The 25047-nt window shown below is 58.4% G+C and overlaps 2 protein-coding genes across 3 annotated transcripts; one reads left to right on the forward strand and one right to left on the reverse strand.

Annotated features, from left to right (window-relative positions):
* Positions 1 to 1400: 1400 nt before the first annotated feature.
* Positions 1401 to 8039, reverse strand: LOC149862006 (uncharacterized). Of its 2 annotated transcripts, XM_090054605.1 has the most exons (3): positions 7836 to 8039; positions 5392 to 5545; positions 1401 to 4880 (listed from the first exon to the last, which is right to left on the reverse strand). In XM_090054605.1, exons 2-3 carry the CDS (start codon positions 5413 to 5415, stop codon positions 2115 to 2117), a joined length of 2790 nt encoding a protein of 929 aa, XP_089910731.1. In that variant the 5' UTR covers positions 5416 to 5545; positions 7836 to 8039; the 3' UTR covers positions 1401 to 2114. The 2 variants fall into 2 exon arrangements, with proteins under 2 accessions (XP_089910731.1, XP_089910730.1); XM_090054604.1 differs by lacking the exons at positions 5392 to 5545; positions 7836 to 8039 and adding an exon at positions 5155 to 5350.
* An 878-nt stretch (positions 8040 to 8917) lies between these two features.
* SETD1A (SET domain containing 1A, histone lysine methyltransferase) lies at positions 8918 to 23590 on the forward strand. Its single transcript, XM_090054578.1, is given in 21 exon segments — positions 8918 to 9071; positions 9938 to 10006; positions 10548 to 10700; positions 10980 to 11078; positions 11260 to 11530; positions 12472 to 12593; positions 13114 to 13337; positions 13584 to 14376; positions 14378 to 14455; positions 14535 to 15257; positions 15462 to 15638; positions 16377 to 16464; positions 16545 to 16678; positions 16753 to 16846; positions 17184 to 17423; positions 17725 to 18855; positions 19223 to 19392; positions 20427 to 20537; positions 20628 to 20747; positions 21222 to 21359; positions 22416 to 23590. Coding segments are annotated over 19 exon segments (5025 nt in total). The 5' UTR covers positions 8918 to 9071; positions 9938 to 10006; positions 10548 to 10562; the 3' UTR covers positions 22590 to 23590.
* The last annotated feature ends 1457 nt before the right edge of the window (positions 23591 to 25047 follow it).

The following is a 25047-nucleotide window of genomic DNA, read 5'->3' on the forward strand; positions in this document are numbered from 1 at the left end:
CTCCTGGTTGGTGCCTTCCGTCAGGTTGGGTTGAGTTGACTTGACTTACATTGGGTTGACTGTCTCTTCCCAGCACTGATTCACCTTGATCCCTTCTGGTTGGTGTCTTCTATTGCATTGGGTTGATTTGCCTCAACTTGGACAGGTTAAGTTGAGTTATCACCAGCGCTACCTCCAGAAGACCCACAGCATAAGGCGGAAGGATTGTTGCACAGACACCAGGCATCCTCACCAGCATTGAAATGATGACCATCAACATGAGCTGTGGTGGACAGGGTGCCGTGTGTATGGGCCTGGTGGACATCTACTGAAACAACTGCTATACTTCCAGCTCCGCCAAGGACAATGGGTACACGGGAGGCAGAGGAAACATTTCAAAGATGCCCTCCAGGGGAACATTAAGTGGGGCATTGACCCCACAGACTGGGGAAAAACTAGTCTGGGACAGGGCTGCATAGTGACACCTGGTGAGAGAAAATCCATCTTACTCTGAGGAAAACCATCCAAGTCCATGGTCTGGCTCTCTCTGTGGTGTCTGCCAGAGTCTGTGACTCTAGGATTGGCCTTCTTGTCCATCAATGGACTCACTGACTACCCTTCACTTGACCCATGGGAGTGGTCATCCTTGACCATGACAGGCCCATGATGTTGGCTTGCTGAGGTGGGGTGGACTGGTTGGCCAACGTTGCCTGGATGAAGTTAATTGGCCATCACCCCAGCCTGAAAAGTGCCTTGTCCAATCCCGAAGGGGAGTGGGAGCAGGAGGCAGAGGTAGGCAGGGGCCCAATCTCTGCCAATGACCCTGTCATGTCCCACTGGCCAACTCAGTGGGGTGGTGGAGTTGGCGGAGGGGGCAGGGCTGGCCTGCAAGGTGCAGCAGCCATCTTACCATGGGTGGTTCCAGAAGGGTCTTGCCTGGCAGCCATTTTGGTTCAAAGGTCATTTCTACCCCCTAGAGTGCAGCACTACCCAACCTCTACCTACCCACCATACGTCCCATAAGGGGTCCTTCATGTGAGGGGGGAGTCAAGGTAGTGAAGCCAGGAGGGTCCCCATAGACATGTTGGCAGCCATCTTGGGTTTCCCACCTTGGCCATCTTAGTTTCCCCCATCTCTGCCATCTTGGGTGCCCCAAGTCAGCCATCAGTCCTCTCCTATCGCCACCATCTTGGATCTGCCATCTTGCCCCCACCCCCAGAGTCAGCCATCTTGATTCTTCCCCACTAAATCGCCACCATCTTGGCCTCCCCTATCTCTGCCATCTTAGGTCTCCCTGCCTTAGCCATCCTGGATCTCTCTTCCCCCCCCCCCCCATCTTGATTCCCTTCCCCCACTGTCCTGGTCCCTTATCCCAGAATAAGGCGCAGACACATGGACACACACACATGTGCATGTGGGGAAGCCCGCCATTTTTATTCTGGGTGCATTACCAACGCCCAAAGTTCATCCCCCCACACTAAAATGCCCACCCCTCCCCACAGTCAAAGTTAAATCTTTCCACTCCAGAGGCATTCTGAGACACAAATGGAGCTGAGAAGCCAGTAAGGAGCTGTGGGGGGGGACACCCCCCCATAATGGCAGCAGTTGTATGGGGGTGAGGCAGGATTCCGAATGCCTGGGTTCTTTCAAGAGGGGAGTGGGATCAGAGGGGGTGGGGTTAGTGCTGGGCTTTCTCCCACCCCTATCACCCATGCCACCTCCTCCCCACACTCCAGGGAGGTGTCCAGGCTCCCAGCTCCTGCTCCCTCCCAACACCCCAGTTCTTCATTCATCCAGTCAATGCCTTAGAATATACACGTCCCCCTCCCCCCACACCGTCAGAGAGCCCAGGTGTCCAGGCTCCTCCCCCGACCCCACTGCCCTCCCGGACCTGCAAAGGGAGGCAACCCAGGCATCCGGGTGGCCCCCTTCCCTCCTCCCACCCAGCTTTGTACGAAATAGAGCTAATGGGTCAAATATCCCCACACCCCCAGCTAATTAGTCTAATTACCCCCCCACTGCCCTCATATGCCCATGGACTGTCCTGAGGCCACATCTGTCACCATGGAGATCCCCATCTATCGCCATGGGTCCCCCCCTCAGGCCACGGATGTCTCAAGAGACCCCATCTATCATCACGGAGATCCCTGGGCCACAGATGTCTTAGAGACCTCATCTCCATCCAGCAAAATCCCTGGGTTTAGGGACATGCCAGAGACCCCATCTATCTCCACGGATACCCCCTGGGCCACAGATTTTTGGGAAACCCCATCTATGGCCACAGGGACATCCCGAGCCATGGACAACTCAGAGACCCCATCTACTGCCACGGAGACCCCCCGGGCCATGGACTTCTCGGAGACCCCATCTATGGCCACAGAGACTCCTGAAGCCACAGACGTCTGAGAGCTGCCATCTCCAACTGCTGAAACCCCCAGACTGGGAACCATCCCAGAGCCTCCTGAGCTGGCAGTGTGGTGGGCGCGGCGGTGGCGTGTGCGCTGGAGGCGGTAACGGAAGCGCAAGGGGCAATCGCCGCAGGGGTAAGGGCGCTCACCCGTGTGTGTGCGCCGGTGCTGGGCCAGTGCTGAGCTCTGGGCAAAGCGCTTGCCACAGTCGGTGCAGGGGTATGGCCGCTCACCTGTGTGCGTGCGCCGGTGCTGTGCCAGGGCCGAGGCATGGCCAAAGCGGCGCCCGCAGGCTTCGCACGGGTAGGGCCGCTCACCTGTGTGTGTGCGTCCATGCGCCCGCAGCTTGGAGCGCTGAGCAAAGGCCCGCCCGCATACCCCGCACACAAAGGGCCGGTCCCCTGCATGTGCCCGCCCATGCGCTGCTAGGTGTGCCCGCTGCCGGAAGCCCCGCCCGCACTCACTACAGATGTAGGTGGGCACCGCTGCCTCACATGAGGGCCCCCGGGCCCTACAGGCTTCACATGGGGTGCCTTGTGTCTTGCACGCCTCACACATCGGGGGCACCAACTCCTCACCAACTTCCCTGCAGGCCTCACATGGGGTGCCCTGGGCTTTGCACGCCTTGCAAGAGGGGGTCCCTGCTCCTGTGCAACTGCCACATGGAGCACCTTGTGCCTCGCTCGATTCTTTGCACAAGGGTGCTTGGGTGCCACCCCGCGCCCTGCAGCTCTTGCATGGTGCACCTTGTTCCTCACACGCCTCACATGAGCGGGGACCCACTCCCTCCCTCAGGGTACTGCAGCCCTCGCACAGGGCACCTAGCGCCTTGCACGCCTCACATGTGGGGGTCCCTGCTCCCTCCTTTAGCACCCTACAGCCCTCACATGGGGACCCTTGTGCTTTGCACGCCTGGCACAAGGGGGTCCCTGGCACCTGGCAGCCCCCACATGGCATGCCCTGTCCCGGGGTCCCCACCTGGCGGCAGACCCCAGCTCGGCGGTGGCGCCGGAGAGCAGAGCCAAGGCGGAAGCGGCGCCCACAATCCTCGCACGGGTAGGGCCGATCACCAGCATGTGTGGCTTGGTGCTGGAGCAGGGTGGAGCTGAGGCCGAAACGCTTGCCACAGGCGCCACATGGGTAGGGCCGCTCACCTGTATGTGTGCGCCGGTGCTGCGCCCGAGTGGAGCTCTCAGCAAAGCGCTTGCCACAGTCGGCACAGGCAAAGGGGCGCTCACCAGTGTGCACACGCCGATGGTTGGCCAGGTTAGAGCGGCGGTTGAAGGCCTTGCCGCAGTCTGCACACGGGTATGGGCGCTCGCCTGTGTGCGTGACCTGGTGCTGCAGGAGGGTGGAGCTGAGGCCAAAGCGGCGCCCGCAGTCAGCGCAGGCGTAGGGCCGCTCACCTGTGTGCACGCGCCGGTGCTGCGCCAGGTTGGAAGCGCGGGAGAAGCGCTTCCCACAGTCAGCGCATGGGTACGGCCGCTCACCTGTGTGCACACGCTGGTGCTGCAGGAAGGTGGAGCCCCGGGCAAAGCGCCGCCCGCAAGCCCCACATACATAGGGCCTCTCGCCCGTGTGTGTGCGGGCATGCTGTGCCAGTGTGGAGGCCGCCGCGAAGGCTTTCCCGCACTCTCCGCACTGGTGCGGCCGGGAAGGGGGTGGCGGTGGGAAGCGGGCTGGGCCCTCGTGCAAGGCGGTGGCGGTGGGGAAATCTGGTGCTAGCCCTTCATGCAAGGTGGGGAAGTGCAGCTTGTCCTCGTGCGAGGCAGCAGGGAACTCCAATTCATGTCCCTTGTGCGAGGCAGGGTGGATATCCAGCTGGTTGCAGCCCTCCTGTGAAGCACTGTGAAAAGCCAGTTTGCTACTGTGGTCTTCATGCAAGGTAGTGAAGTACTCCAGTGGAAGGTCCTCGTGCGAAGCATCGTAAAACTCCAGCTTAGTTCGGCCCTTGTGCAAGGTGCCAGGGAAATCCAGTTTGTCACTGTCCTTGTGCAAGGCATCGTGGGGAGGTAGGTCATCATCCTCGTGCGAGGCACTGTGGGGACTTGGTTGGTTATTTTCCTTGTACGAGGCAGCATGGACAGCCATCTGGGGGATGCCCTCACGCGAGGGGGTGCGGAAAGCGAGTTGGCAGCAGTCGCTGTGCAAGCCGGGGCAGTGTCTACCTTCATGTGAGGGGGTGTGGAAAGCGAGCTGACTGTTGTGACCCTCATGTGAGGCAGCGTGACACCCTAGCTCCCCGTGACCCATGTGCAAGGCCACGGGTGATGAAGGGTTGTCATTGCTGTGGTGCGAGCCCCACCCACCAGCATCCTTGTGCGAGGGCCCTGTTTCCGCATCCTCGCCACTGCCTCTTGCACCCTGCTCGTGCGTTGCACGGGGTGGGCTCCAGTCCTCATCCGACCAGCACTGGATGTCGCAGGAGATGTCAGGGGCGGGGCTGGGCGGGGCCCCAGTGGGGGAGGGGCTGAGCCGGCTCATGGCGCTGCCCTGTGGGGTGCGGGGGGCAGGAGAAAAAGGCAGGGGATTAGTTGGGGGGGGCAGATGCCTGGGGCCCCGTATGTGTGCGTATGTACGCCTCTGTCCCAGACACCTAGGCGCCGTGTGTGTGTGTACATGTGTCTGGGTTCCGTGTGTGTCCTGGACACCTGAGTGGTGTGTGTGTGTGTGTGTCCCCGATGCCTGGGTTCCCTATGCGTGTGTGTAAAACCCCTGGCTTCCCCCCTTACCCCCAAACCCCCTCTCCCCGCCCCGCGGCGCTCACCGAGTGTGCAAGACCCCGAGAAGGCAGGCAAGAGGCGGGGGGCTGCGCAGGCGCAGAGCGGGAGGGGGCGGGGCCAGGCGAGGCCCTGCCCCTACTTCCTCCGGCAGAGCGGTGGGAGGGGTGGGGGGTACGTGTGTGTGTGTGACATGTACACGCGGCACCCATGTGTGCAGGATACGGCCACGCACAAACGCGCACACCCCAGGGCTCGTCCGTGGTTTACTACACAAGCACTACCGGCAGGGACATGATCTCCATCATTGGCAACGTTAGTGTTCACGTGAGCGCCTGCATCCTGGCCGTCATCCTTCTTAGTGACGTCGCCCGCGCTGTCTACGTTATTGTCTGCAACATCATCGTTATCACTAACGTCATGTTCAGCGGCATCAATCTAAATAGCATAAAAAGCGCGTGTGGTAATACAACACATGATTAATATAGTCTCAGGATTATATTATTGCTACTATTACTATGAGTGAAGCTGATATTTTTGATGCGGGTATTATTACTATAATTTCTACTATTAATATTATCAATATCATTATTAGTCTTACTGCCCCTGATCATATTGTTATTGTCTTGTAGCTGTAAATAATATTAATAGTGCTAATAGTGACCACAGAGCAACACCAGTGATAATAGCAAGGATAACAACAATAGTCACTAATTATTCTAACGGCTGTTACAAGAATCATAATTATTGCAGCAACTACAACATTATTATTATTATTATGACCTGGTAATAACAGCAGCAGGGATAAGAGTGAGGATGATGCTGGTGGCAGCCGTCCCAAGGGTCAGGTCATGTTACTTGATGACGACGATGATGATAATATTAGTGGTGTATGTCCTACCGTTAAGGCAGCATTTTGTTGCTGCTGTCACAAACAACATCATTAGTAATATTGGCATTATTTTTATTACCTATATTCCAATATAACTATAATCCATTGCCAGGCACTTATTATTATACCATTAGGAACTGTCAAATTGAAAAATCACTCTTCATCTCGTACAGTGCAATGCTCTTCTATCGAGCCGTGACCTGACGAATTTTTCGTCACTCTTGCGCACTCGGGGCCTCTGATGATCCTTGACCAGATCCTGGCAAACTTTTGAATTATTATTGCTCCATAAAGTGGTTAGCAGGGATCCTTTCATCTCAGATGAGAAAAGGAGAATCCCCAATTTTCAGTTTAGAAAAAGTAGCCCAAAATCCACATTCTTCTATGAGTAATATGAAACACCGCTAATATTAATTAGTTGAATTATTATTATTCTATTCTGCCCACTACGTTCCAGTGGTAGGAAGATCACCAGAAAGTCTGGATCCTGAATGAAGTTAACATCTGAAAATTGCCGGCAGTGATGATGATAAAGGCCAGGAGGATCATTGGGTTAAAATACGACCTCTGATTTTATTCCGATTTATTCCGTTTTATTCAGATCATTTTAAGTGCACCAGTCTCAATACTGATGCTCTGAGCAGCGGATTGGAAGGCGTTCAGTGTTGAAGCTGGGGCTCAATTTTCTTTGCTCTTAGTGCGCTGCAAATGTTCCAGGCGTTCTCATCTCCCTGTCCATGCTCTCAGCAATAACTTGCATACATTCGAATGAGTGGCCATTCATCTGTTACGATTTGATTACCACTTGGTGGCTTTCAAGGCCTAACAAAGTCCCATTGCTCATTACCGCCTTGTCTGTGGTACAAGCAATCATCCATTCAAATAATGACAGGCCACTTCTAATGGCGTTGGGAGTTGCAACATTCACCTGCCATATTTCCTTGCATGCACTATGCAATCCCTCCCCGCCCCCACAAAAAAGCAGCTGCAGGCAATTTTGGTGCGCATTATAGAGGGGAAATATGGTAAGAGCTCATTTCTGCTTGTTATTGGCCTTAGGCAGAAAGACTCATGAATCAAATTCTTTCAAGGTGTGTCTTATATTCCAGGGGTGTGTTGTATCCTAGAAAATGCAGTATTATTAACCCTGAAAATACTTGTTTGCATGCTATTAGCGTGTATTTGCATACATTTGCATGCATCTTGACCCGGCGGTTAGAATTTCCCTCTCGTTCTGGTCTTTTGAATAGCTCTTCCTTATTAAGAGACTGTCCTTTCTTATTAGGATTTATATGGCTCCCCATGAATAATTAAGGGTCATTGAGGGGGTCAGAGGCTGCAGTTTCAGCATCAGCACAAACTACACACTGAGTCCCCACATAATCAGATATGTAAATAGAGGCCTAATTGAGATGTGGAGTCATTTCTCATTCTTCCAACCGTAAAGCGATGATTATATTTCATTGCATTTCACTCTGCGAGGGAAGCGCTACTTCAACCCCCTTCCCACAACTTTGAATTAGCAGCAGCAGATTCAAGGGCCAAGAATTAACTGTTCCAAAATCAATCCCCCCACTCTTTGGCCTCAAGATTGACTTGTCTCTGGAGGGGTTCATTAACAACCTATTCATTGGTTAACTATTTTATTCTCTGCTGGCGAAAGTACAGCCAGTGAATAGAAAGTGTAGCTTTTTGGGGCCTAGCTGAGATTCTGGGGCAGCTGATTTGCTCTTAATTATTTTCCTCCCTATAAGAATGGGGTTGGGCGGGAGTTCATTCGTCATTTCATGGTGAAAGTACGCAGTGTGAATAATCAACCCACTTCTTTTTCCTCACCTGAGGTTTCGCTTGTCGCTGATTCGTCCCACGAGCTGACCCCCTTTTTTCCCACCCAATCCATTTCCTGAGTCATTAAAGGATTTATCTGCATCTTTCTGTAACGTATTCAGATTTATGCAAACGAGCTATTATTTATTCTCACGTGTGGAGAAAGTACCGAAGCCGGACAAGGCAATGGCTTCCCCTGGCTGTGGTTTCGCTCTCCGCCGATTCTTCCATCCTTGTTTCCAAAGCTTTAAAAACCCGGTTTGGGCCTATCTCAGCTTTATTTGGGTTGGACGTCATAGTTTATTTGCTTGTATGTAAATAGAGAGCGAGGCGAGGACGTGGCGAAAGTGCGACCAACAGCCCCCTCAGTTCCACCCCAGTTTAACTCCCTCCTTCCAAGCAGCCCAGCCTATCTGTGGTCGGGCGCTAACTCCAGGTTAGCCGCTTCAGATTCGCTCTCCCTCGTGGGTGGGGGTCGAAATCGGGCGGAAATAGCGTTAATTAATTAGAATAAATAATTAACGATTTATTGGGGCGGGGGGGTACGGAATAAGCGGGAGGGTGGGTGACGAAAGTGCGGAGGCAAATATCCAACCATCCCCATCCCTGTCACTCACAACCCCCCATCGGGGTCGGGCGCTAGCTGCGGGTTGGCCGCTGCAGATTCACTCCGGCGCCATAAGAAGCGGGGCGAAATAGGGCCTAAATTAGCATCGGATAATTAAAATGAATAATTAGCTATTAACTGGAGATTCGAGGTGTGACGAAATAGCCGGAAGGGGCGGACAACGAAAGCGTGGAGGCGGACACTCCCCTTCCCCTGCTGATTCGCTGGCGCCGATTCGCCCCACCCTAGGGCCACCCTGGGAGAGTCGGGGAGTAAATAAATACATACACAAATAAACAACGAAAAAGACCTTGTCGTTTGCGCTGGAATGTGGATTTATTTTTATTTTTTTTATTTTATTTTATTTTTTAACGCCGTGTCGAAAGTGTCGCACATCTAGAAGGAGCGTGTGTACTTGTGTGTCGGACGATCTCGCGAGAGCTTGCCGGGCGCGCGCGAGACGTCCGGCGCGGGGCCCCGCCCACCCGCTCCTCTCCTCCCCCCTCCCCCTGTCTCCGGCGGCCGCGGAGGACAGCGGGGCTGGCAGTGCCCCCCTCCCGCCCCGCCCCCCGCCCCCCTCCTGCCCCCCTCGTGCGCCTGCGCGGAAGGGAGGGGGGCAGCCGCGCGCGGGGAGCGAGGTGAGTGGGGGGCGGGGAGCCGGCGTTCGAACGGCCGTTGGCGGGAGGGGGCGGGGCCAAGGTGGCCGTTAACGGCCGCGCGGCGGGGCGGGGCTGAGTGGGGGAAGAGGCGGGGCTGTGGGAGAGGGGGCTCCTGGGGGGAGGGCAGAGGGGGAAATGGGGGGCGGGGTGTTGGGGAGAAACTGGGGCCCAAGAGGGTAGTGGGGGGGGGGTGAGGAGGGGGTTTCTGAGCGATGAAGGGGGGGGGCAGGGGGCTGTAGTAGTGGTCCGGGGGGGTTTTGGGGAGACAAGGGGATTTGGGGTCTGCTGGAGTTGCTGAGGGGGATAGTGGGGGGATCTGAGGTGAAAAGCAGGGTGTTGAAGGGGAAAGGGGGGCCCAGGGGTGGGGAGGTTGATGCGAGAAGTGGGGGTGATAAGGGGGGGGTCCTGTGGGCTGGTAGGAAGTGGGGGGGCTTCAGAGGAGAAATTTGGGGGGGCAGGGTGTTGCAAAGAGGGGGCTTTGGGGTCTGAGGGGGTTGCTGAGGGGAGTCCCAGGGGTAGTTAGGATGAGGAGGTGGTTTCTGAAAAGAAAAGGGGTGTCCTGGGGGCTGGGGGGAGTTCTGAGCAGAAAAGGGGGCTCCGTGCAGCAGGGCGGGTGTGAGGGGAGCCATGAAAGGGGTTGTATAGAGAAAGGGGGGTCCTGGGATGGGTGGAGTGGGGAGGGGCTTCTGAGAAGGAAGGGGGTCTAGCGTGCATGGGAGGGGGGTTCTGGGGAGAAAAGGCGGTTCCTAGGGGCAAGGAGGTTTGGGCACACCCCTCCCTCTGATCCAGGTCTCCGGGTTCCCCCCCTACTGCTGTCCACGCCCTCACCCTCCTCTCCCTCACAGGCCTCGGGGCACCGGGCACGGCATGGATTGAGCGCCCACTGCCTCCGCACGCTCCCAGCACTCCAGCAGGTGCGTGTGTGGGTGCCCGTCAGGCACCTGGGTACTGTGGGCCAGGCAGGGGGACAAGGCCAGCCGCTGGGCCTGCCCCAGGAGGTTAGGGCTGCATGTGTCCCGGATGCCTGGGTTCTGCATGCGCGTGCGGACTGTGGGGTAGAGCAGGGATGCCTGCGTTCTCCGTGCGTGCAAGTGTCTCGGACACCTAGGTCCTGCATGTAGCCGTTCATGTGCGAGTGCCCTGCACGCCTGAGTTCTGCACATATGTGTGTGAGTGCCCCGCATGCCTGGGTTTTGCGCGTGTGAGTTTACTGCACATCTGGGCTCTGCCCACGTGTGTGCAAGTGCCCTGCATGCCTGGGTTTTGTGCACGCATGTGTGTGTATGCATTTGTGAGTGCCCTAGACACCTGAGTTCTGTGGGTGTATATGTGCAATCCTTGCTCAGCCCCTCCAGCAGGGGGCATCTGCCCATTTGCCCATGGGGCATTTATCCCCTACCCCTGCATGGCATTTACCCCCCCAGGGGCATAACCACCCTCCTCTGCCCCCCACAGAGTAAATGAGTCAGAATGGACCAGGAGAGCGGGGGTGACTTCCCGAGAGCCCCCAACGTCCCGTGGCGCAGCTACAAGCTGCTGGTGGACCCCGCGCTGCGCCGCGCACCCCAGAAGATCTACCGTTATGATGGTGTCCACTTCAGCGCCCCCGTGAGTCTGCCTTGTGGGGGGGATGCAATTAATGCTCCTGTTCAAGGAGGGGTCTCTGGGATTCTAACCCCCCCCCCCAATTTTATCAGGTCTGGGGGAGTGGGAAGTTCTGGGAGGGGGGTGGGAGTAGGGGGAGCTGGGAGCCTGGATGTCTGGGTTCTCTGGGGTGGTGGGGGTTGGGAGCCAGAACCCAGGCTTCTGAGTTCCGGATCGTTCCTCTCCTCCCCACTTGAGGCCAAGGGAGCCCTGAACCTGACTGCTAACTGTTGTCCCCCCCAGGATGCGCGGTATGCCCCCGTGGACGAGGTGCGGGACCCCCGGCACCGCCGCATCTGGGCCAAGCACCGTGACCTCTCTCTGCCTGTGCCCAAGTTCAAGGTGAGTCGTCGTCCACCCCATCCCCCCTGCCAATCACTGCTTACCTCCCAGCCCTCCTTAATGCAGGGTAGAGCAAGGAAGCGTAACCTCCGCTGTCGGCATCCCCAGGGGGGCTCCCTGGGATGCAGCCAGCTCTGGGGAGGCAAAGTTGGCCAAATGTAATGCCGCCCCATGCCTGCAGCTGGATGAGTTCTACGTGGGGCAGATCCCGCTGAAGGAGGTGACCTTTGCCCGCCTCAATGACAACATCAAGGAGCCCTTCCTAGCTGAGATGTGCCGCAAGTACGGTGAGGTGGAAGAGATCGAGATCCTCTACCACCCCAAGACCCGCAAGCACCTGGGCCTGGCCAAGGTGCTCTTTGCTAGCACGCGCGGCGCCAAGGACACTGTCAAGAACCTGCACAACACCTCTGTAATGGGCAATCTCGTCCACGCCCAGCTCGACATCAAAGGTACCTGCCTGCCTGCCCCCACCTGGCACCATGGCTTCCCTGCCCTGGCTAAAAGGTGTGGGGACCCCAATATCCTACCCCTGCCCTGCTCGAGGAGCCCTGTGCCCAGCCTTGAGGGCATGGAGACCCTAGTGCCCTACCTGTACCCAGTCTCGGGGTGTGGGGACCATGGTGCCATACCCATGCCCAGTCTTGGGGGTGTAGGGACTTTGGTGTTCTACCCCTGCCTTGCTCCAGGATCCCTGTGCCCAGGGGGCATGGGAACCATGGGGTCATACCTATACCTGGCCTCAGGGGCATGGGGACCTTGGTGTCCTACCCCTGCTTTGCTCTAAGACCCTTGTGCCTGGTCTTGGGGCCGTGGGGACCCTGGTGTCCTCCCCATGCCTGGTTGGGGGTGCAGGGCCCTCGGTGTCCTACCCCTGCCTTGCTTCAGGACCCTCATGCCCATTCTTCAGGATGTGGGGACCCTGGTGTCCTACCCGTGCCCAGGCTCGAAGGTGTGGGGACCCTGGTGTCCTACACTTCCCTTGCTCCGTGACCCCCATGACGAGGTTCTGGGACATGGAACCCAGGTGTCTGGCCTCAGGGTCTTGGGTACTCTAGTGTCCTATGGGAAACGGGGACCCTGGCATCCACTCCCATGGTCCTGTGGAGCTCGGTGTCTGACCCCCTCCTTGCCCCCTGCCCCTGGGTTTTGGGACCCAGGTGTCCAGCCTCACTTTTCCAGGCTTGGGGTGAGAGCAGAGGGGGTGGGAGCCCGGACACCTGGGTTCTTCTGGGGCTCAGGTGACTTGCGATCTGTCTTGCCAGTGCCGTGGGGAGCAGAGCAGTGGGTTAGGGCCTGCCTGCAGCTGCGTCCCCCTCGCCCACCAGGCAGCGCTCCATCCCAGAAAAGGGCATATGGCCAGGCCCTGAGGTGCTCCCCTTGCCCCCTGCAGGCCAACAGCGCATGAAGTACTACGAACTGATTGTGAACGGGGCCTACACCCCACAGACCGTGCCTACAGGCGGCAAGGCCCTCAGTGAGAAGTTTCTGGGTGCTGGCACCCCAGCTGACACGGTATGCTGCCCCTTGCCCACAGCTTTCCCTCCCTGGAGGTGGCCATATCCCAGCATAGGGGGAGGCGTTAGGTGTGGATGTTCCCCAGGTTTCTATCACCCAGAGGTGGCCACATCCAGCATAGGGTAAGGTGTTATGTGTGGCTGGTTCCCCAGCTGTCCCTCCCCAGAGGTGGCTGCATCCCAGTATAGGATGAGCTGTTACACGTGGCCGGTTCCCAAGCTTTCCCTCCCCAGAAATGACTGCATCCCACTCTGCAACAAGGCGTTATGTGGCCATTCCCTAGCTTTCTCTCCCCAGAGGTGGCTGCATCCCTTCACATAGTGAGGTGTTACATATGGCCATTCCCTAGCTCTCCCTCCCCAGAAGTGGACACATCGCCAAATAGTGCAAGATGTTATATGTGGCCAATTCCCAGCTCTCTCTCCCCAGAGGCGGCTGCATCTCATGCTCCCTGCTACATGTGGCCATTCCCCAGAAGCAGCCACATCGGGTTCCAGCCCTCTCTTTCCCCCTGCAGCCGGAGTCCCGGAGGCGCCAGTCCATGGACAACTCATATCCTGGCAACGCCCTGGCGTCAACACCTGGCAATGGCACCCCGTGCTCCCAGGACACCCCATACTCCAGCGGGCGCCAGGACACGCCCTCATCCTACGGCCAGTACACACCACAGTCATCCCAGGGGACCCCCTACACGCCTCGCGGGGGCACACCCTACTCCCAGGACTCTGCCTACTCCAGCAGGTACCTGACCCCCCCAGCGGGGTGTTCCACGGGGCACTTTCCTCACTGCTGTACTCAAGCTGACCACATTTTGGTGCAAATTGGTGTTATGCAATACGTCTGCTCCTTGGCTGATGTGCCGCAGAGTTGGACACATCTCGGGACTAAGTGTAGCATCATCCTACAGTGTTATGTGCCGCCTCTCCCCAGAGTTGGCCGCATCCCTACTCCCTAACCGCACTCTCTCTCCTGTCCCTGCACCCCTAGGCAAGGTACCCCCGGCTACTCCAGCTACCACCAGGAGGCGACCACCTACAAGCCGCGTCGCCACGACAACAGCTACTCGGACTCCTACTCCCGGCGCCACTACTCTTCGTCTTCCTCCTCCTCCACCCCCTCATCCTCCTCCTCTTCCTCCTCCTCCTCACAGTACCGTGCCGGCAATGAGGCCTACGTGGCCTATGGGGCAGGCACCGGGCGGTATCAGCCCCACCGCGCCCACGCCCGTCCCCCGCGGGAAGACCCGGTGCCACCACCACCACCACCCCCGCCACCGTCATCGTCCTCATCCTCTTCCTCGTCCTCATCCTCATCTTCTTCCACCGCATCCTATCCCAATAGCCACTACTACTCCACCTATAGCGCCCCGCTGCCCCCTGAGCCGCACCCGGGTGACCAGGACTACCGCTTGCTGGGGGCAGCAGCGGAGAGCTACGTGGTGCCACCCGAGAGCACCGAGGAGCCACCACCGCCCCCACCACCGCCACCCCCACCTCCACCGGGGGCTGAGGAGCCTCCCACTGTCTCACCAGCCCGCCCAGGCTCGCCAGCGCCTGAGGCCACACCCGAAAGTGTGCCCTTCGCCCAGCACAGCAGCCTGGACTCGCGCATTGAGGCGCTGCTCAAGGAACAGCGTTCCAAATTCTCCTTCTTGGCCTGCGATGCTGAGGATGAGGAGGGGGCAGTGGCAGTGGCAGCGGGCACGGTGGTGGCAGCAGCAGGGGGTGCCCTGCCCAGCACGGCGGCGGCACCTGAGCCTCATGGGCCCTGCACACCGCCCCCTCCCCCCCCCCAGCAGCTTCGAAGATGTGGCGCCTGATGGGCCCGGAGACTCACCCAAGGCCAACGGGCAGGATGGGGTGAGGATACCTGGGTTCTTTGTGTGGGGTGGCGGGAGCCTGAGCATCTAGATTCCTAACGGGGCACCTCTCTTGCCAGGCCTCACCGCACTCATCAGGCGAGGACATGGAGATCTCAGAGGATGAGGCGGAGGACACGGCACCTGCCACCCTGGACCCGCCATTCCCTGGCCTGGCACATGTGCCCCTGGGCATCCCGGCCTTTGGTGCCCCCCGGCCCCCGGAGCCACCCCCGCCACCTCCCAGTTACCCCCTACAACCCCTCATGTCCGTGTCCCTGCCCCATTTAGCAGGCACCGATGCTGACTATGGAGTGGCGGACTACGCGGGTGGCTATGACTACGCCAACTCCCTGGAGCTGATGAGCCGGCTGGGGGCGCAGTGGGGCGGCGTGCCCATGTCCTTCCAGATGCAGACTCATGTACTGAGCCGCCTGCGCCAGCTGCGTCAGGCCAAGGCGCCCTACGAGGCGGAGGCAGCCCCTGCGCCTGTCTGGCCCAGTGCCTGGGACACCGCCTGCTACACCCCAGCCTACAGTGGCACTGGGCGGCACTACAACTTTGCAGCGGCTGAGCTGGGTGATGAGTGCCCACCAGGCACAGAGCCCACACCACCGCCTGCACCACCCGCCTGGGGGGCTGCCCCCCGTGCCCCCCATGCCGCCACGGTGGAGAGTGTGCTGGCTGCCCTCATTCAGGAGATGAAGAGCACCATGCAGCGCGACCTCAACCGCAAGATGGTGGAGAATGTGGCCTTCAGCACCTTTGACAAGTGGTGGGAGCGCAAGGAGCAGAAGGCCAAGGTGAGGCTGCACTGGAGGCCTGGGTTCCCAGCTTGTGGGGAGTGCACCTCGGATACCCAGCTTCTAGGCTGGCATCGGTGGGGGAGATTGCAGCCAGGGTGCCTGGGGTCTCAGGGAATGGGAGCCTGGGCACTGGGGTTTGGGGCTAGGGAGTGGGGGGCCTAGATGCCTGTGTCCCATAGTGATGTCCCTCCCCTCCCTCAGCCCTTCCAGACAGCGGCCAAGCAGGCGGCCAAGGAGGAGGAGAAGGAGAAGGCCAAGCTGCGTGAGCCAGGGCTGCTGTCCCTCGTCGACTGGGCCAAGAGTGGTGGTACCGTGGGCATCGAGGCCTTTGGGTTTGGGGCTGGCCTGCGCGGTGCCCTGCGCCTGCCCTCCTTCAAGGTACCTGCCCATTATGGGCAGCTTTTCTGCCCCAGTGCATCTTGACTTTTGTCCAGGTTGTGTTGTATGACACTGTTCCACCTGAGAACCAGCCGCATGCTGGCCTTTTCCAGGCTGTTTTGTGTGCAGCTGTTCCCCACCCAGAGCCAGCCACATCTCAGCTCTGCCCACAGCGTTATATACAGCTGTTCCTCCGTTCTTCTGCCCCAGTGCTAGCTGCATCTTGGCCATCCCCATGCAGTGTTATGTGTAGCTGTTCCCCACCCCAGAGCCGGCTGCATCCCAGCCTCCCTATACGGTTTTCTGTGCTGCTGGTTATTTAATCACCCCATCCCAGAGATTGAGATGCATCTCAGCGCTCCCTATGCAGGGTTATGTATGGCTGTACTTCAGCTGATACCCCCTAGAGCTGGCCTCATCCTGGCCCTATATAGTGTTCTATGGAGCTGCTACCTAGTTGCTCCACCCCAGAGCTGGCTGAATCTCCATCTCCCTACACAGCATTATATGCAGCTGTAGCTCAGTTGTTCTACCCCAGATCTGGCCACATCCCATCCTGATTATGGAGTGTTACATGCACCTGTTACCTAGCTGTCCCACCCAAAGCTGGCTGCATCTCCGTGCCAGGGTCTCAGTTCCCCAAAAGGCCCCGATCCTGGCCCAGGGTTGAGACTGGGGGGTGGGTCTGTCGCTGTAGGAGAGGGGCCGCCTGCCCTCACCCCTCCTCCCCCACTGCAGGTAAAGAGGAAAGAGCCCTCGGAGATCTCGGAGAACAGCGAAGAGAAACGCCCGCGGCCCTCCACGCCAGCCGAGGACGATGATGACGGTGAGCTGGCCTGGATGCTGGGGTCTCCTGGGGGGGTGGGCAGGGCATGTCTGAGTTCTCATCCCCCCTTCCACTCCCAGACAAGGAAGGCCCAGGGAGTGCCAAGGCCCCAAAGCGAGACGAGGAGTGGGTGAAGGGCCCTGGGAAGCGCCGCAAGCTGTTCTGCCTGGACAGCGAGGGTGAGGAAGCCTCCGAGGACTCGTCCACTGAGAAGGTTGGTGTCCCACTTCCTGCCGAGCCCCACCCCTGGGTGATTTGTGCCTTGACTTACCCCCGCTCCTCTCCCAGGAGGAGGAGGATGACGAGGCAGAGGAGGAGGAGGAGGAGGTGCCACAAGCTGAGGAGGAAGATGCTGGGCGCAGCGACAAGGAGTCGTCGGATGGTAAGAGCCTCAGCAGGGGTGGTATTCTGTTTTTCCGGTACAGCCCTGCTGCACCCCAGAGCTGCCTGCAGTTCATGTTATGAGTGTCCATTCCCACCCCAGAGCTGGCTGCATCTTAACTTGTGTTATATGTGGCCATGCCGCACCCCAGAGGTGGCTGCTTCTCAGTCTCACATTATATGTGGCTGTTTCACCTTGGAGCAGGCTGCATCTCAACCTCATGTTAGCCATGCCTCACCCCAGAGCTGGCTGCATGTTGGCTGTCCTTGTGTGGCATTTTATGTGGCCATCCCCACCCCAGAGCCAGCCACCCCTGACTCTCTGCCTCTGTCCCTAGATGAGGCGGCCAGCGAAGACTCCTCCAAATACTCGCTGTACGAGGAGTCGGATGAGAATAGCACCAGCACCTCGGACTCGGATACCAGCTCCTCATCCTCGTCCTCCTCCTCCTCCAGTGCCGGGGACGAGAGCCCCGGGGACACAGGTGATGAGGCCACACCAGCCCCCTGCCCCCCTGCACTGGCCCCCGAGCTACTGCCGCCACCACCGCCTCCCAAGGACCACCCGCCTGAGGCCGGTATGTCATCAGGGTGGGGGGAAGGGGTAGCATTCACCCTAGAGCCGGGTGCATCACACCCCTCTAGCAGGTTGTTCTGTGCGGCCGTTCCCACCCAGAGCTGGCCGCATCTTAGGGCAAAACAGGGTGTCTCTATGCTGTTATATGCAGCCATTCCCCTCCTCCACCCCAGATCTGGGCGCATCTTAGCTCTCCTAGCAGGGTGTTATATGCAGCCATTCCAACCCCTGAGCAGGGCACATTTTGGTGCTGAACCCCCTCCTGCCTCCAGCTGATGCCCCAATTTCCCCCCTTCCCACAGGGCCAGGCACGGAGGAGGAGCCGCTGGGTGCTACCCCAGCCCCGACCCTCAAAGAGCTGCCTCCTGAGCTACCACCTGGGCCCCGCCCCTCCTCGCCCATCCCCCTCCTGCCACCGCCCAAGAAGCGCCGGAAAACGGTCTCATGCAGTGAGGAGGCAGAGGCCCCGCCCCCACCCCTATCGTCATCGTCACCTCCCCGGCTGCCTGCCTTCCCAGCCCCACCCCAAGTGCCCTTAGCCCCGCCCCCTGCCCGACCACCAGCCCCACCCCGGCGCCGCGAGCCGGCCCCACCACCCCAGACCATCACCAACCTGCCGGCTGACCATGCCTCATTGGTGAAAGGTGGGGTGGAGGCGGGGCTCCGGCGGCGCCCCCCAGCTCTGCCACCGCCTCGGCCCCGCCCCCCAGAGGACAGGCTCCGTTTCCGCGAGCGCCTGGGTGCCACCTCCCTGCTGGAGCTGGCTAATCAAGGTGAAGGAGGCGGGGACCTGGCGGTGCTGGCCAATCTGGCCCTCACCTTACCCGCCAGCTCAGACACCGACACCTCAGACGAGGCAGAGGAGCAGGCTGCGCCCCTTAGTGCTTGGCCCCGCCCCCCAGCCCCACCCCACAGCATCCTGCTTGAGCACAACTACGCCTTGGCCTTGCGGGCCCCGCCCCCATCCAAGCGGGCCCCGCCCCTGCCTGAGGCCCCAACGCCTGGTGACCTGCTGCCACCCGAGCTCTGTGGCGGCCACGAGATCCTCGAGGCCCCCGAGGAGGTGGTGGGTGAAACCACAGTGGCCATCTTGGATGAGGGCGCCATCTCGGACAGCGATGAGGAGGAGGATGAGGACGAGGACAGTGGCAGCAGCAGTGGCGGGAGCAGCAGCAGCAGCGAGGAGGATGCAGGGGCCACGCGGCGCCGCACCCTGCGCTCTCATGCCCCACCCCCTGCTCTGCCCCCTGCTGTGGCCCCACCCACCTTCGAGCCCCGTAGCGAGTTTGAGCAGATGACCATCCTGTATGACATCTGGAATGCCGGGCTGGACCTGGAGGATGCCCAGTACCTGCGGCGCACCTACGAGCAGCTGCTGCAGGCTGATCGCGCCACTGACTGGCTCAATGACACCCACTGGGTGCCCCACACCAATATCCTTCCCCAGAGCTGGGTGCATTTTAGCCCTATATATGGTATCATTAGACAGCGTTATATACAGCTGCTCCCCAGAGCTAGGCATATCTTGGCCCTATACGTGGTGTTATACATGACCATTCTCTGGCCGCCCTACCCCAGAGCTGGCTATGTCCAGGGCCCCTGGCTAGCTCAAGAGACTGCAAGCCAGGGTGTTACACTGCACCATCGCCCACATTGTCCACCCCAGAGCCAGCTGCATCTCAGCACTAAGTCCCCCAAATCTGGCTTGTATGGGGGTGGGTTATTCTACTTGGCTGCTCATTCCCACCCCCCCGAGCCAACCTCACCCCCCAAGCTGTTTTTCCTTGACCCCTGCCTCACTCACCAACACGGTGGTGCCCAAACGGAAGCGGCGCTGGCCCGAGGTGCGGGAGCACCAGACAGGCTGTGCCCGCAGCGAGGGCTACTACCCAATCAGCAAGAAGGAGAAGGACCGGTACCTGGACCTGTGCCCTGCCACTGCCCGTGAGCCCGATGCCCCCGACACCCAGGTGTGCTTGCTCCCCGAAGTTATGTTCCACCCCAGAGCTGGGTGCGTTGCTGCTTTCCCTATGTGGGATTATATTTGGCCGTTCCCCAGAGCTGGACACAATCCTGCCTTCCGTACATGGTGTTCTATTTATTGTTGTGCCTCAGAGCTGGGCACGTCCTTGCCTTCCTGTGGTGTCACACTTGGCCATTTCCCAGAGCTGGGTGCATTCCTGCCTTACCTGTGTGGTGGTATATTTTGCCATTCCCCAGAGATGGGTACATCTCCGCCCTCCCTATATGGTGTTATATTCACCTGCTCCACCCCAAAAGTTGGGTGCATCCCTGCTTTCCATTTATTGTGTTACACTCTGCCATTCCCTGGAGCTGAGTGCATCTTTGCTTTCTCTGGGTAGTGTTATACTTAACTGGTCCCCAGAGCTGGGCATATCTTCGCCCTCCCTATATGGTGTTATACTCAGCCACTCTGCCCCACAGCTGGGTGCTTCTCAGCACTCCCTATACGCTGTTATACTCAGCTGTTGCACCCCAGAGCTGGATGCATCCCTGCTGTCTTTATATGGCCTTATCTTCCATTCCTCAGAGCTGGGCATATCCCCACTTTCCCTGTATGGTGTAATACTTGGCCGCTCTGCTCCAGAGCTGACCACATCTCTACCCGCTGCCACATAGGGTATTATACTTGGCCATTCTCCACCTGTCCCCCTTCCCATGGGACTTTATACTCAGCCATTTCCCAGACCCCCCACCCCAGAGCCAGGTGCACCCCTGTCCCACAGCCCCAAAGAGTGTTATTCTCAGCCATTCCCCAAAGCTGGATGCATCTCCAGGCCCCCCCCCCATATGGTGTTATACTGGGCTGTTGCCTACCCACCCCACTCCAGAGCTGAGTGGACCCCCCCCCATATGGTGCTACACTCAGCCATTCCCCACCCCAGAGTTGGCTGCACCTCACCCTTGTGTTATATGTGGCTATTTCACCCCAGAGTTTCGCGCCTCTCCGCACTAACCCCCCCCCATCTACCCTTCCCTGCAGGGCACCAACCGCATCCTGTCGGAGCGGCGCTCAGAGCAGCGGCGCCTGCTAAGCGCCATTGGCTCTGCAGCCCTGCTGGATAGTGACCTGCTGAAGCTCAACCAGCTCAAGGTGCGTGGTGAGGATGGGAGTGTGGGGCTGGGTACCGCTCCCAGCCCAGTGCCTCCCAGTCTGACCAGTTCCCCCTGTCCTCCTTCCCAGTTCCGCAAGAAGAGATTGCGGTTTGGGCGAAGCCGCATCCATGAGTGGGGGCTGTTCGCCATGGAGCCCATCGCCGCTGACGAGATGGTCATCGAGTATGTGGGGCAGAACATCCGCCAGGTGAGGAGCCACTCTGTGCCAGAGCCAGCTGCATCCTAGCCGTCTGCAGCTGTTCTGTGTGGCTGATTCCCAGCTGTTCCACCTCAGAACCAGCCATATCCTAGCTCTCACCATGGCTGTTCTATGTGGCTGGTTTCCAGATGCTTTGCCCCAGAGCCAGCTGCATCTCAGCTGTTCTATGTGGCTGATTCTTAGCTGCTCTGCCTGAGAGCCAGTTGCATCCTAGCTGTAACAGACACTGCATGTCGCTGTTCCCAGATGCCCCTCACTCCAGAGCTGGCTGCATCTCAGCCATCCCCACAGCTGTTCCCCGGCTGCCCCAGCCCAGAGTTGGCTGCATCACAAGTAATTCCTAGTGGCTGTTTTGTCCCAGAGCTGGCTGCATCTTGAGGCCGGGTGAGCTGTTACGCATTGGCCCAGCTCAGAGCCAGCCACACCTCCGGCCTGGGCTTTCACTACCTCCCTTCCCTCCAGGTGGTGGCTGACATGCGGGAGAAGCGTTACGCACAGCAGGGCATTGGCAGTAGCTACCTCTTCCGTGTCGACCATGACACCATCATTGATGCCACCAAGTGCGGCAACCTGGCGCGCTTCATCAACCACTGCTGCACAGTAAGCCTGAGCTCCTGGTCCTGCCCCCTGGGCTCCCAGCTCTGCCCCCAGACCCACCCACACCTGTACATGCCCACCGTTCCCACCTTGTGTTCATCTGTGCTCACGCACTAGGGCCCTGGCTCCACCCACTTGGCTCTGGGCCTGCCCTCTGGGACCGTGGCTCCACCTCCTGGGCTCTCAGCTTTGCCCCAAGGACCCCTGGGCCTGCCCACACCTGTAGGTGCCCACCATTCACAGCCTTGTGCTCACCTGTTGTCATCCACTGGGGCTCTGGTCCCTGCACACGTGGCTCTGGCTCTGCCCAGTGGGCCCCTGGCTCCGTCCACTTGTCTCTGGGGCTACTGGGCTTCTGGCTCTCCCCCAAGGCTCCTAGGTTGGTGCACATCTATGGTCACCCACTGGGGCTCTGGTCCCTGCCCATTTGACTTTGGCTCCTCCCACTTGGCTCTGGCTCTGCCCCCTGGGCTCCCAACTCTGCCTCTGGGGCCCCTGAGCTCGCCCACACCTGTAGGCACCCACCATTCCCAACCTTGTGCACATCTGTGGTCAGGGGGCTCTAACTCTGTCCACTGGGCTTCTGGCTCTGCCCTTTGGGCCCTGGTTCCACCCCCTGGGCTCCCAGCTCCACCCCCAGGCATGGCCATACCCCTGATGCCCACCATTCCCAGTTCTGTGCGCATCCATGGTCATTCACTGGAGCTCTAGCTTCACTGACTTGGCTCTATACCTGTTGCCCAGCATTCCCAACCCTATGCATGTCAGCGGGAACTCACTGCCTCCCCTCGCTCCACCCACCAGGCCCAGGCTCCACCTACTGCCTCCCCAACCCTGCCAATCCCCAGCCCTATCTGCACCCATGTTGCCACCCCCCAGCTCCACCCAGTAGTCCTTCCCCTCCAACCCACAGCAGTGGCCAAGCCCCTTCCCTCCCTATCCACCTCATTGGTCAGCCCTGGCTCCGCCCCTGGACCCCATGCACACCTCCGGCTTAGAGGGAACACTGCCCTGGGCTGCAGGGATGTGCCTGACTCCGCCCCCTGTGTCCCCCCCCAGCCCAATTGCTACGCCAAGGTGATCACCATCGAGGCGCAGAAGAAGATCGTGATCTACTCGAAGCAGCCAATCGGGGTGAACGAGGAGATCACCTATGACTACAAGTTCCCTATTGAGGACAACAAGATCCCCTGCCTGTGCGGCATGGAGAACTGTCGTGGCACCCTCAACTGAGCCCCAGCCCCTATTTATTTGCCTGCCCCCCACTACCCCCCTGGCAAAGCCTGCCTCAGTTTTCCCCTCCTCCACCAAGTGGCCCAGAATACTCTGAGGTCGGTCAGGTGGAGTGGATTCCTCATTCAAAAGAAATCTCTCCCATTGTCACTCTGGGCTGCCTCGGTTTCCCTCTCCAGCCAAATTCCCCAGAGTCCTTTGAGGTGGTGGGGGCTTCCTCAACCATTCTCACTTTGGGCTGCCTCAGTTTCCCTGTTCCACTAAATACCCGAGAATTCTTTGAGGTGGGGGGCACTCTGTGGTGCCCTGCCTCAGTTTCCCTCCCTCACCCCAGTCACCCAGAATGCTTTGGGGGTGTGGGGAGGCTGAAATTCATGCTTAGAGGGGGTAGGAGAGGCCTTGTGTAGAAGAGAGGGCAGCAAAGCATTCTGGGAAACACCTAATTAATATGTGCCCCCCCTCCTCAAACCCTGCCCCTCCCAGCCTGGCCCTACCCCCTCATTAGCATTAATGCCCTCCCAAGCCCACCTCCATTTTGTGGCCCCCCATTAACGAGCCCTCTTCAAACAATCAGCCCACACCCAATGGGATCCCTTTGCTCTGCCCCTTATTGAAAAACATGCAAATGAGCAAAAGGGGGTGGGGTTTTGTTGGCAGCCGAGATGCCGCTGAATTAATTTTTCTTTAGGAGAAGAAAGTTGTGAATATTTCCAGACGGGACTGGCTGTTTCTTGTAGAAACACACACACGCCCGCTCGCACACTTGCTTGCACACCTGCTTGCACGCGCACCATCGCTCTCGGGTTTGTACATAGTTTGGGGGCGGCGGAGCTTGGGGGTCCGTCGCCCTCCCGTGAGGATGACAAAGCTTGTAAATACTGTTGACCATTTTTGCCCCCCCTCCCCCATTTTGGTCCCAAAATGCCATTTTGTGGGGGGGTTTCTCATTTTCCGGAGGTCAAAGCTTGTTAAGATCCTTGTCGTTAAGATTCCTTATTCCCTCGTCTGCCCCTCGGGATGGTGGTGGTGGATGTCCAAAAAAAGAGAAGTAGCCCCTTTTTGGAGCAGCACTGGGGACAGGAAGTGATGCAGCATTGGAGACCAGAAGCCAATTTGGGACAGGAAGTGGCAGCATTTGAGGTGGAAGCAAAGCATCGTGGCCTTTGGGACAGGAAATGACAGCTTTTGAGGTGGGAGCAAAGCGTTGTGGCCTTTGGGACAGGAAGTGGCAGCATTCAAGACAAAGTGAAGTGCCATTGCCTTTTTGGGACAAGAAGAGGTATATCGTTGGGCTTGGACAGGAAGTGACACGATGTGCGAGACAGCAAAGCATCATGATGTTTGGGACAGGAAGTGAAGTGTCGTGGCCTTTCGGACAGGAAGTGCCGCATTTGAAACAGGAAGCAAAGTGCTGTGGCGCATTGGGGACAGGAAGTGATCTCTCCAGATGAGCTACTCGGTGAAATACCGGCAAACCCAGTGGCCACGTACCCAATGGCCTAATGGGCTACCTAGCAACCTACCCACTGCCCAACAACCTCCCAGCATACACAACAGTCTACCCAACAGCCCAGCAACCTACCTAGCATCCCACCTGCCCAACAACCTCCTAGCTCACACAACAGTCTACCCAGTGACCTATGCAGTGGCCTACCCAGTTACCTCCTGTTTCACGCAACAATCTGCCCAATGACCTACCCAGTGACCTAACAACCCACCCAAAGACCTGGCTCACACCAACATTCTAAAGACTCACTGTCCATCTGCTGAATGACTACCTAGCTCACACCAGTCTGTCCCAACGGCTTAATGACCTACGTAGCCAACGACCTACTGGCTCACACCAGTCTACCAATGGCCTAATGACCTACTCACCTACTGAAGATCTCCCGGCTCACACCAGTCAACCCAATGGTCTAATGACCTACTTAGTGGCCTAACAACCCACTTGATGACCTCCTGGCACATACGAGTCTACCCAATGGCCTAACGCAAACTGCCCACCCACTGAATGATCTTTTGGCTCCCACCATCTACCCAATGGCCTAACAACCTATCTAGAGGCCTAACAACCCACCCAATGACCTCCTGGCTCATACCATCTACCCAATGATTACCTACTTAATGACCCACGCGGCGACCTACTGGCTCACACCAATCTACCCAATGACCTCCGTACCTGCCCACTGTCCTCCCAGCTCAGGCAACAGCCACCACACCGCCTGGCTGGCCTACCAACACCCTGGCCTTCTGCCTCCCCACAGGATACCCCTTCCCTATATATATATATATATATATATATATATATATATATATATATATATATATATTTTTAATTGGCTCTTCTCGGCTTCCTCTGTGTACATATGTTAATAAGTTGTGGATTGGATACTTTGCGCCTGGCCCGGCGCCTTTTTATAAATGTCATTAAACTTTTATTGTACAAAAATCTCAAGAG

This window comes from Crocodylus siamensis, chromosome 6 (assembly GCF_052110815.1).
Source record: "Crocodylus siamensis isolate JL-2025a chromosome 6, ASM5211081v1, whole genome shotgun sequence".
In the NCBI taxonomy this organism is placed as follows: Eukaryota; Metazoa; Chordata; order Crocodylia; family Crocodylidae; genus Crocodylus; species Crocodylus siamensis.

Coding starts and splice junctions, on each gene's coding strand:
- LOC149862006 (XM_090054604.1), bottom strand. CDS start 5,319: ATGGGTGCCGCGTGTACATGTCACACACACACACGTACCCCCCACCCC. Junction 4,881..5,154: donor CTCGGGGTCTTGCACACTCG/GTGAGCGCCGCG, acceptor CGCACCCCACAG/GGCAGCGCCATGAGCCGGCT.